Source organism: Bison bison, unplaced genomic scaffold, assembly GCF_000754665.1.
Source record: "Bison bison bison isolate TAMUID 2011002044 unplaced genomic scaffold, Bison_UMD1.0 scf7180017864471, whole genome shotgun sequence".
Lineage (NCBI taxonomy): Eukaryota > Metazoa > Chordata > Mammalia > Artiodactyla > Bovidae > Bison > Bison bison.
The window spans coordinates 32,615,333-32,627,630 of record NW_011495032.1 but is presented as its reverse complement, the minus strand read 5'-3'; the positions used below and the strand labels follow the sequence as shown (position 1 = coordinate 32,627,630).

At 37.8% G+C, this 12,298-nt stretch overlaps 1 protein-coding gene across 1 annotated transcript in view; it reads right to left on the bottom strand.

The window, feature by feature from the left end:
- CPS1 (carbamoyl-phosphate synthase 1, mitochondrial) overlaps nucleotides 1–12,298 on the bottom strand; it is a 142,920-nt gene that overhangs the window by 75,354 nt on the left and 55,268 nt on the right. Inside the window, exons 17-20 of the mRNA XM_010861118.1 lie at nucleotides 9,890–10,034; nucleotides 7,911–8,121; nucleotides 5,916–6,114; nucleotides 2,800–2,976 (exon numbers count right to left, since the gene is read on the bottom strand). Of these exons, the coding sequence (XP_010859420.1) occupies nucleotides 2,800–2,976; nucleotides 5,916–6,114; nucleotides 7,911–8,121; nucleotides 9,890–10,034 (732 nt within the window). The remainder of the gene's footprint in view (nucleotides 1–2,799; nucleotides 2,977–5,915; nucleotides 6,115–7,910; nucleotides 8,122–9,889; nucleotides 10,035–12,298) is intronic.

Here is a 12,298-nt window from a genome sequence, read left to right as displayed (position 1 = left end):
TAATTAACCTTAAGAGCTTAATTTTTTTTAAAAATTTACTCATTTCTAGAATCAGAGAAACCATGATCATACATGTTGAGAAACAACATAACTCATAATTCTATAGATTAAAATAAAATGACTTCTAATGTGAATACTCAAAGACATGTTTTTTTTCCTAAACCCATTTCTGTTTTTTGTTTGTTTGTTTAATTCTCCCTCTAACTACAGCCAGATTCCCAAAGACTTAATTCTGCCTTATTTGCCAAGTGATTAAAGGGACAATTAGCTATTTGGCCATCAACACTGTGAGGGGGTAGAACCTTAAGGCAGTGTCACTATGGACAGACTAAAGGACATTTTCATACAGTTGCACACAGTAATTATCATGCAACTGATGGAGACTCAGAATCTGTAGTCATTTTACTGTGAGAAAGGACAACTAGAATCACATGCACAGTTTCAAACAGATCCTGCCTGTCTTTCAAGCGCTGCAACTTTGCCATGTCACACAGCTGTAATGAAGATCATAATGACCCCAAACACACTTGAGGTTACTCTAATGTTCACCAAATCTAAAATAATGCCCTGTATGCTCCCCAAATCAAAAGAGGTGATGATCCAGTCATCCTGAAATAAGACTGCTGCAAAAATCAGACCTCAGAGCAAGTTGCCCTTTCTAAGAATCATGAAAGCGAGTGAAGATTTACTCACTCCCTTCATTCTGTTTCCCCTTCAGCCCTCCACACTCCTTACACTCTTTGTCAAAATCACCAAGTTCCTGGTTGCTGTGGAAATGAACAGTAATGATGACCTCTAACAAACAGAAATCAGTTCCTTCTCCCAGCACGCTGGCAGGCAATCATTTATACCTCAGGCTCTGCACTTCATGCTCATTCTCTGTACAAGAAAGAATCTCTACGCATTTTCCCTGAATTCTCATCCTTTATAAGTCTGTTAGAAAAGAATGAGAGACTTTCTTGAGTTTTACAGCCTCACTAGGAACTTGGAAATACTCCCCTTTTTCATCCACCTCAAAATAGCAGAAGGATGATGACTAGACTCAAGTGGGGGGATCTATTTACTGCTCTTTGGTAAAAAAATATGTACACATACATACACATGCACATATACATACATGTATAAATGTGACAAGTTGCTTTTTAAACAGAAGTCTGAAATAAGAACAAGAAGTGAAATGGCTTTCTAAAACAACTTCTCATCACTAGCATCATTCCTACCATCATGGAAAAATGTTAACTATTACTTTGAGATTCAACACTGAGAAATGTCACTCAAAAAATACTAGTATCTCTCAGACTACTTCAGCATTTCAATGGAAATGAAATATTCTGCATTTAGAAGCCACAAAGATGAGGCAGGTATACATTAAATGTAATGAAGAAAAGATTCCCTCCCCTCCTTCTATATATGAGCATAAAAGTTGCAGAGTTTGAAATCACTAACAGCACTTGTCACCACAATGACAAGCTGGGGCTTCCCAGGTGGCACTAGTGGTAAAGAACTCACCTGTCAATGAAGAAGAAACAAGAGACATGGGTTTGAAGATTCCCACAACCCGGGGAAGAGCCCCCTGGAGGGCATGGCAACCTACTCCAGTATTCTTGCCTGGAGAGTCCCATGGACAGAGGAGCCTGGTTGGCTACCGCCCATTGGGTCACAAAGAGTCAGACATGACTGAAGTGACTTAGTACACACACATTCACAAAGACAAGTTACAGAGACAGATTCCCATGACAAATTTCATATTCTCATCAACTCATTCCACATGTACATATACACACATAAAATGGTCAGTGGGGCTTTGCAGCTTCAGTGTGGTTTGATACAGTTGGAGGATTAATACCTAAGCTTCCTTAAATGTCAAAAAGCAATTCAGGGATTTCTGACCAGACAGATCTCAGCTGCCAAAATCACCTTTTATAAAATCAAATGAACCGAAACCTCAAAACTCTAAGCATAGTAAACATGAAAGGAGATTAAGATGGCATTTCATTTACATTAAAGGGAACTGGTGAGTGGACGAGAGAAATGTGGGGCTTTTTTGTTCTCTAAGAACAATAAAATAATTACATAGAAAAGCCTATAATCATGGTAGTTCTCTAGAGTTTGTTGTTTAAACACAGAAGAACCACCAAATAAATAAAGTTCATTCTGGAGTCTTAGGTAGCACATACTAAATGATACCATTTTATGCATTTCTTTTTAAAATGTAATTTTACCCATTTTTCAATAAGCAAGTAATAAGAGTGATGGGAAATCAAAAGTCAATCTTATCAAATATTTAAGAGTATTGATAACATCTGTACTAAAAGGGAAGAATATTTAATCTATGTGATCAAAAACTGCAATGTTGGAACTTCCCTGGCAGCCCAGAGGTTAAGAGTTCACCTTCCAATGCAGGGGGTACAGGTTAGATCCCTGATCAGGGAACTAGGATCCCACATTCCTCTTGGCAAAAAAAAAAAGAAAAAACTCAAAACATAAAACAGAAGCAATATTGTAACACGTTCATAAAGACTTAGAAATAATCCACATTAAAAAAATCTTTAAAAAATAATGCAACGTTCTCCTTAAGTCCAGGCTTAAAGTGAAACAAAATTTTTAATTAATTAGGGAATGATCTGATGAAGTCCATAGAAATAAATCTCCAGTTTAATACTATTAAAAAGAATTAAAAACTTTCCAGAAATCCCTGAATTCAAGACCACTTTGTGATTCAGTTTTACATTGAAGTCCAGAGTGACTCTATTGTGAAAAGAAAATAAAAGGTAGCTCAGGGCCCCTGTCACACACTACCTTGGCGATGGCATAGACGCGGATGCTGGACGGGTCAGCCAGCTCTCTTCTGAGATCGATGTCAGATGGCCACTCTTTGTTCATGGGGAGACGGGAAGTAAAACCATCTATAGAAGGATGGCACATCCGTAATGCCTTCTGAAAACTCTCCTCAAAGGTGCGACCAATAGCCATGACCTGTAACACAGGTTTAAGACTCATATTTTTAAAAATAGCTTGAATATTTTTAATTTGTAACAAAGCTAGAAACTGAATATTTTTCAGAAAAGACTTAGGAACAAGATATATAAAGGAAGGGTGCTACTAAAATTTAAGTTATTTTTCTTCCTCGCCTTTTTAAAAATTATTTATTTTTAATTAGAGGATAATTGCTTTCCAATGTTGTGTTGCTTTCTGCCATACATCAACATGAATCACCTATAGGTCATCCTTGCCTTTTTACCATGGTTTTGATATAATGAGTCTTTAACATCATTAGGTCACTCTTTTACCACTTAGGGAATTTAGCTTGATTTGATGAGACTGATAAAGAAATCATCTGTACTTGCTCTGAACCATAGCATCAAAAAAAAAAAAAGAATCTGTGGCCAGAACATTAAGACCCTTCCTTAAAAAGATCTTGCTTTCATGCAGATGTCCTTTAGAATAAAAAGTAAATGAAGAGAAAAGACATATATTAACACAAAAACAGAACTATTTTTAAATGGCAGTCAGTATCCAAGACAGGTTGGCTTTCTTTACAGCTAAGCATTAATATTAATACAAACTTGAGAATCATAACAAATACTGATCGATTCAGATTCTGAATATAGATGGAGACTAAATTCCCCGTGACAAATTCAACATGTCTTCCCACAAGCTTTGTAGCTAGTTGTACACTAATCAATTAGGAAAACCACATGCTGACTTGGTCTGGACAAGTTACAAGTGAGAACTAAACTTAAATTAACCTTAAAGCCTACCCAGTTATTTTCAGTGGATAAACACTGGCTTTGATTCTTTCCATGGAATAATATATTGCTATGCATTTTTGGTCTACAATTCAAAATAATAACAGGCATAACACTGCCTTCAGTAAACTTCCATGAGGCCTCAAATAGACTGGAATTCTCATTAATGTCAATTTAGTAAATCTTCATGTCAGTTGTGTGACAAGCCGCATATTCAAAGATCACTAAAGTCAAACAGATAACCTTTTCACACTGCTCCAAACCTAATTATAAATAAGGGAAGAGTCTCAAGAAAAGGATAAAAAAAAAGGTTAGTCCAATTCAGATATGCAATTTGTGAAGCATAGTGGTATTTGAAGAGTTAGACAATGTATTCATAGATTTGCTAGCCTAAGCATAGGAGAGAGTAGCAGAAATAAGGTACTTTATAGTATTACCAAGTTAAGAAAATATTTTCAAAGTACTTTATAAAATTTTCAGTATCAGTAACTAGTTCTATAAGTAACTCATCATGAATTTTTATTATTTTTGAGTGCATGATAGTATATGGAGAACATTCAATAAAAGAGAAGGAAATGTAACAATAAAAGAATATATAACCATGTTTGTTCAAAATTTGTGCTTTTCAATACTTTACATTATTAAAATTCATATCCATTAAGTGAAGAGTGCACCATTTTTCAATGGAATAACTATTGAGGCTTTCCCTGACCCTAGCCAACTGCATTCGCATAACGCCTGCCTGTAAATACTGTGTTCTAACTTTTACCACAGTTTGCTGGGAGGGATTGGGGGCAGGAGGAGAAGGGGACGACAGAGGATGAGATGGCTGGATGGCATCACCGACTCAATGGACGTGAGTTTGAGTGAACTCAGCAACTGAACTGAACTGAACTGAATTCATATTATACTTAGGTCTATTAATATATTCTGAATTTACGAGCTGGAGATAATGTGTCACCATTATCTACATCTCACTCACTATTTCTATCATTCCAGTGTTTATATGTAGTAGTTCAGTTCAGTTCAGTAGCTCAGTTGTGTTCAACTGTTTGAGACCCCATGGACTGCAGCACACCAGGCTTCCCTGTCCATCACCAACTACTGGAGCTTGCTCAAACTCATGTCCATAGAGTCAGTGATGCCATCCAACCATCTCATCCTCTGTCGTCCCCTTGTCTTCCTGCCTTCAATCTTTCCCAGCATCAGGGTCTTTTCCAATGAGTCAGTTCTTCACATAGGTGCCCAAATTATTGGAGCTTCAGCTTCATCATCTGTCCTTCCAATGAATATTCAGGACTGATTTCCTTTACAATTGACTGGTTTGATCTCCTTACAGTCCAAGGGACAAACTCAGGAAATGTTTACTAATTTGAGTTGAACTGATTATGGCATCCAGTCCCATCACCTCATGGCAAATAGACAGAGAAACAATGGAAACAGTGAGAGACTTTATTTTCTCGGGCTCCAAAATCACTGCAGATGGTGACTGCAGCCAGGAAATTAAAAGACACTTGCTTCTTGGAAGAAAAGCTATGACCAATATAGACAGCATATTAAAAAGCAAAGACATTACTTTGCCAACAAAGGTCCTTGTAGTCAAAGCTATGGTTTTCCAGTAGTCATGTATGGATGTGAGAGTTGGACCATAAAGAAAGCTGAATGCCAAAGAATTGATGCTTTTGAACTATGGTGCTGGTAATGACTCTTGAGAGTCCCTTGGATAGCAAGGAGAACAAACCAGTCAATCCTAAAGGAAATCAACACTGAATATTCATTGGAAAGACTGATGCTGAAGCTGAAGCTCCAATACTTTGGCCACCTGATGCAAAGAACTTACTCCCTGGAAAAGACTCTGATTCTGGGAAAGACTGAGGGTAGGAGGAGAAGGGAGCAACAGAGGATGAGTTGGTTGGTTGGTTGGAATCACTGACTTGATGGACATGAGTTTGAGCAAGCTCAGGGAGTTGGTGATGGACAGGGAAGCCTGGTGTGCTGCAGTCTGTGGGCTCTCAAAGAGTCAGACATGACTAAGCAACTGAATTGAACTGAACTATCTTCCAGTCAAGAACCCAGTAACCAAGGAAACTTAAGACTTTCAAAAACATTAAGGGTTTGACAAAATAACTGAGAAGAGTGAACTAGAGGAATTAACTAAGGACTCACCTCTCCTACACTTTTCATAGAACTACCAATTCGGCTAGAAGTTCCATGAAAACGATCAAGATCCCAGCGGGGAATCTTGGTAACCATGTAATCCAGGCTAGGTTCAAAGCAGGCTGATGTCTTCCCTGATACAACATTCTTGATTTCTGGAAGTGGAATTCCCAGGGCAATCTTTGCAGCGATGAATGCCAGTGGGTAACTGTAAAGGAGGAGACAATTTTTTCTTTCAGCAATAAGTATTAACAACAGCTCAAAATATAAATTGGCTCTTCTTAGAAATTTTTGTATTATTTCACATCAGGGTATAAAGCATACCTGATTTTTGGTTATGTATGAACATTTAATAGCTCCTTATAAAACATAGTGAGTCATAACAAAGTACAGAGGCATGAATCACAAAAGAGTTCACTCTCTATGCCTGACATGCAGTGTTACAACTCCCAACCTTCAACTTTTCAGTCCAAAATCAATAGTTTCCTTGATAAATAAAGTACTCACTTGTGTATAACCTTCACTAAGAATCTACAGAATATTCTTTTATAAAAATATATACATGGAAAGACAGTGAAGTTAGCTGGTACTATGGCTTCCCAGCTGGCTCAGTGGTAAAGAATCTGCCTGCCAATGCAGGAGATGCGGGTTTGATCCCTGGGTCAAGAAGATCCCCTGGAGAAGGAAATGGCAACCTACTCCAGTTTTCTAGCCTGGAAAATTCCATAGACAGAGGAACCTGACTGGCTACAGTTCATGGGGTCGCAAAGAGTTGGACATGACTTAGCAACTAATCAACAATAATAACAATGGAGTATGTAATGATCATAAAATGCAGTCCTTGAAAGTTTGGGTCCTTGCTTTGTCTCCAAATTATCTTTGAACTTTGGGTTCTTTACACAGCTAATATTCTGGAAACTTGATTATACTCTTCTGGAATGTCAGTTTGGGTAATTGTATTTGAAAAATCAATTCATAGAACTATAGAATTATATATGAGTCCTTTAGTACAACTTCCCAATCTAACAAGTGAGAAAAAAGACAGAGACAATATTGATGTATCCAAAGTTCCACAGTCAGTGGAAGAATAAAAAGGATAATTCAGGTTCCCTGACTCTTTCTTAAGTCAAAACTTCTTACACACTCTATGAAACACTGTTGCTACATAAAAATACCTTTGTGTGTGCTTAGTTGCTCAGTCATATCCGACTCTGCAACCCCACATACTATAAAGCCTCTGTCCATAGGATTCTCCAGGCTAGAATACTGGAGAAGTTTGCCATGCCCTTCTCTAGAGGTTCTTCCCAGCCCAGGGACTGAATCTGGGTCTCTTGCATTGCAGGCAGATTATATACCATCTGAGCTACCACCAAGGAAGCCCCCAAAATACCTTTAGAGGTAAATATATTTTCATATAAATGGCATGGATTTTAAATACCAGATGTTAAATATATTAATAGATACAAAAGGCATTAATTACTTTTCCTTCCAGTTGTGCTTGCTAGCAATTGTTAAATAGATATAAATTCCTTTAGTTGTGAGATTTACCTATAGACAAACCACATGTTGTTTGGTCTTGCGAAGTTTTGCTGAAATAAAATCATGTGTATTACATCCTTGAGTCAAGAGAACTATATTTTTTGTCTAACGCTTGCTATACACCTGACAAAGATAGTTGAGGACTCAAATTAAGGATTAATTTGCACTTTTTAACAACATCTGCAAAGTGCAATTAAGAAGCAGATTTTTCACAGCCGGTTTTGACCACCCAGATTTTGATTAGTTTATGATTAGCCAGCAAACAAAGCCAGCTCACAAAACCATTTGCCTCAATCTGGCAGCAAGCTCATTAATAACCACGTTCATAGAGGACGTGACTGGGAGCCAGCCTACAGAAATGGGGACTATAATTTGCAAATGCAGCACAGTCTTTCACTAGCTGTCACTTTTCCAAATCAGTCTGTAAAGAATCTGCAGACCCATGGTCAATCGTTCTGGTCTTACCCGGTAGCTTTTGAGGCCAGGGCAGAGCTTCGGGACAATCTGGCATTCACTTCAATGATGCAGTATTCCATTGAGGTAGGATGAAGGGCAAATTGAATGTTGCATTCACCCACAATGCCCAAGTGGCGAACGACATTGATTGAAACACGTCTCAACAACTGAAACTCCGCATTGGAGAGTGTCTGGGCAGGGGCCACGACAACTGAATCACCTGTACATCCAGGAAACACTTGTTATTTGGAAGCATATATAAACCAGCTCAGTGACTTAACAATCCATTTGCATGACCCAAGACACAGAATAGGCTAAGGGTTTGCTGGGAATAGAATTATCTTAAGGAAATACATACAAAGCACGTTCCCTCTGATCGTTTCACCTATATTACTCGGACAATAGACTATACAATCCATGGAATTATCCAGGTCAGAATACTGGAATGAGTAGCCTTTCCCTTCTCCAGGGGATCTTCCCAACCCAGGAATAGAACCCAGGTCTCCCACATTGTGGGCTGATTCTTTACCAGCTGAGCCACAGGGGAAGCCCATGAATACTGTAGCGGGTAGCCTATCCCTTCTCCAGCGGACCTTCCCAACCCAGGAATCAAACCAGGGTCTCCTGCATTGCAGGTGGATTCTTCACCAACTGAACTATCAGGGAAGCCATGATAGCTCAGACATGTTTACAGAAATCACTCTAAGCTTTCCCAAATGTATCCAGCAATCAAGGCTTAGTCATCTACTTACTCGATTGACATTAACTTCTTCAGTTTCTCTTCTCTGTATCACAAATCATCTCTCAACTAATTCCTTCCATAAAATATCAACTCCTCTTCACCTATACTGGCTCATCCTTCAATTTTCTGTATCACATCCCTTCCCATTTTCTCACTTCTCTCCCATCACAGCCCCCTGTATCTTCAATATGTTATTCCTTAGTCACCATCCTTTCCACCTACAAACAAGCTCTAATCATTACAAGCTCAAAAAGCCCCTTCCCCAACTGCCAGATGGTTACAAAAAACACCTCTCTCATTCCTTAATGACTAAACCTCTTGAAAGTTTACCAGTTCTACTCATCACTCGCAGCCATATAATTCCTTTCCACGTGGCTCACATAACCAACCTTGCATTCAAACTGTTCTCTTAAATATCCAAAAGCAACATTGAATCCTCATTCTTGACCTTTCATAGTATTTGCTACAGTCAAAATCAAAGCTCTTTTATAAAATTTGTGCCTACATTGGCTTACTTGGTAACTATCACTCCCTTCTTTTTCTTCAACACCAATCCTTTATTTTTCTTCCACCTATAAATCTGTTTCCCAGGGTTTGATCATTGACTCTAGTTTTCTTTCTACATCTATGGTCTTGAATACTTAGTCTGTGCTTCCAGTTTCCACTATTTCCTTTATACCAAGACTTCCAATAACCTTGCATTAACTTCTTTACTTTTATCCTTTTTCTTGAATTACAACTCCATATTCTCAAACCTCTTTTAGAGATTTCCACCCACCCTTCACATTTAGCATTTCTAAATCCTAAGTCATCATCTTTGCCCTCTTGTCTAACTAGCTTCACTTGCTGAGAAACCTATTTATTTCATCTATTTCTATTTACTGTGGCTATTTTCTTATTCACCTGGTGACTAAAACTCAGTCTGCTTTAAGCCTTCTTAATCTCATGCCCTACTTCTCAACATCAAGTCTTACATATTCCATCTTCACTATATTGCTTATGTTTGACTCCTTCCTCAAGTGAAATCAAGATAATAATACATCCCCTACTTCAGAGAGTTTTTGTGAAGATGAAATTAAATATGGGAGTATTTTGAATCCTGTGAAATATGTATGTATAAAATTGTATCACTATTGTGCCGGCTAAGAATACTAATTTAAAGAAAGGAACTTAATAACAAGTGCTTTGAGCCATCAGATACATGAGTTGAAGGCATTACCATAATGCTTGAAGATTCCTTGCCTACCTGTATGAACACCCATGGCATCAACATTTTCCATGCTACAGACAGTGACACAATTGTCATTAGCATCTCGGACCACTTCATATTCTATCTCTTTCCAACCTGTCACTGACTTCTCCACCAGAATCTGGTTGGTCATAGCAAAAGCCTGGAAATTGGTGAAAAAAGAAACCGAAGAATAAGAAAGGAACTAGGTTTAATGTATTTGGCAAAGTGCCCCAGCCTAAACCCTGGTCCCACTAAAGTCCCAAGCCTAGTCCCCATCCTTTTCTATGCTCCAGAAGGCACCATGTGTCAGAAAATCAGTGAGGTACTAGGAATAGCATCCTGCAGTGAATATGCTTGATTTATATTATTGAGGCTTGCCATTCAAAGTGCTGATATGACATTAAATCAAACTAATTTAGGCAAAAGGGAAAATAATTGAGCAATCAGGCAAAGGAAAATGAAATTATTTCAGTAGCTAGGCTTCTGTGAAACCAGAAAATGTGATAAGTGCAAATAAATATGGAAAAATAAGTCTAAAGACTCTTTCTCTAAAATAGCTGAGGATGCTTTGTAAAGAACATACACAATAAAAGTCACTTGATGTTGATGAGGGGAAGAAAGGAGATGATGATGGTTGTAAACAGTTAGCCAAGATGGCATATGAAACTTGGGAATTAGAAGAATCATATGCAGCTATTATTATGGGTAATCACTGCCTAAGTGCTTAAATATTGAGTCATAGATCATGCATGCTTGATTAAACAGATATGAATTAGTATAATTATCGTTCCTTATTTACTCTGTACCCAATGCTGAGTAGAATGCTGAACCCAAAATCTGAAAGAGGTGGTCTCTAACCTTAGGACATTTAGTTGCTGAAAAATCCAAGGAAGAAATGTCCCTTTGTCTCATAATAGATTTGATTTGTGATGGCAATGAAAGCAACTGGACAACGTAGTCTGATTTTTTTCAAATTATTAGCAGGTACCATAATGAAATAATAACTCAACGTAAGTTATTCTGTGATGTGACTCAACACTGTTTTTTTTAACCTCAGTCAACACTACATGCTCCAGCATGTGCACTTGAAAACGTAACACTTTTGGCCTCACAGCTACCCATGATGAGGTTTTCAAAGTGGTTAAGAAACTCTGTAGCCAGTGTGAACAACTTAATAATGATTAATTTATCATTTGGATTACCTGCTAATAGAAGAAATCTCGGAAACAAAGGAGATGAATGGGGGAAGCCTTTTGCATTCTAATGCAACAGACTGGACACAAGGACAGTTAAGATGAGCTTCCATTGTTGCCTCAGCTTCTTTTTCTTTCAAGTCTCAGATTTTATGCAAAGATAATTTAGGCACCTACATCAGGTTAATGTAGTTTCTAATGATGCTAAATATAATCTCAAGAGAGTAAGGGGTAGCTTGAAAGTGAGCATTGGTACCTCAGTTGTTTCCCACTCTTTGTGAACCCATGGACTACAGCCTACCAGGCTTCTCTGTCCATGGGATCTCCAGGCAAGAATATATGGGTGGGTTGCCATTCCCTTCTCCAGGAGATTTTCCAAATTCAGGGATTGAGCCCAGATCTCCTGCACTGCAGGCAGATTCTTTTGCTTAGAATATAACAATATACATCATTTTTCTCACAGGAAAAGCTAGCTGTATAAATAATTTAAAGTATCCCATTCCAAAGTTAATCTTCATTGTAAATATTTTGGACGACTGAATATTCAGAGTGCTTTTATACTGTAAAAAAATATTTTTAATTGAGAATAAATATGCATTGTCATGATTGACAGTAATAATGAGGTTGTTAATATTAAAAACATTAGGAATATCTAATGTGCTAGAGGAAAAAAATGTATACCTCCATAAGCATCTTTTCTTTAAATACATGATTCAAAAGTCCAGAATGGAAACAAGAAACATTTATATTAGAAATGTTTCTCTTTGTGGAGGTTTGTTTTGGCAACTTTAGAAAAACTCAGTCCATGTTTTGGACATGTAAATTTGCCATTGCAGTTATTTGTTGTTGTTTCGTTGCTAAGCCCAAATCTGACTCTTTTGCAACCCCATGGACTGCAGCCTGCCAGGGTCCTCTGTCCATAGCATTTCCCAGGTAGGAATACTGGAATGGGTTTCCATTTCCTTCTCCAGAGGATCTTCCTAACCCAAAGATCAAACCCATGTCTCCTGTTTGGCAGGTGGATTCTTTATCACTGAACCACCAAGGAAGCCCTGCAGTTATTTAAGTACATTTAACTTTATTTATCTATTCTCAAAATCTTACAACAATTCAAGGACATCATCTTTTCTGTTTCACTCTCAAAAGTAATGATAAAGGTATAAACTCTGCTTGATATTTACTCAACACTCCCCAAAATAGCCATCACAATAATTCTGTCAGCTTTGTATCC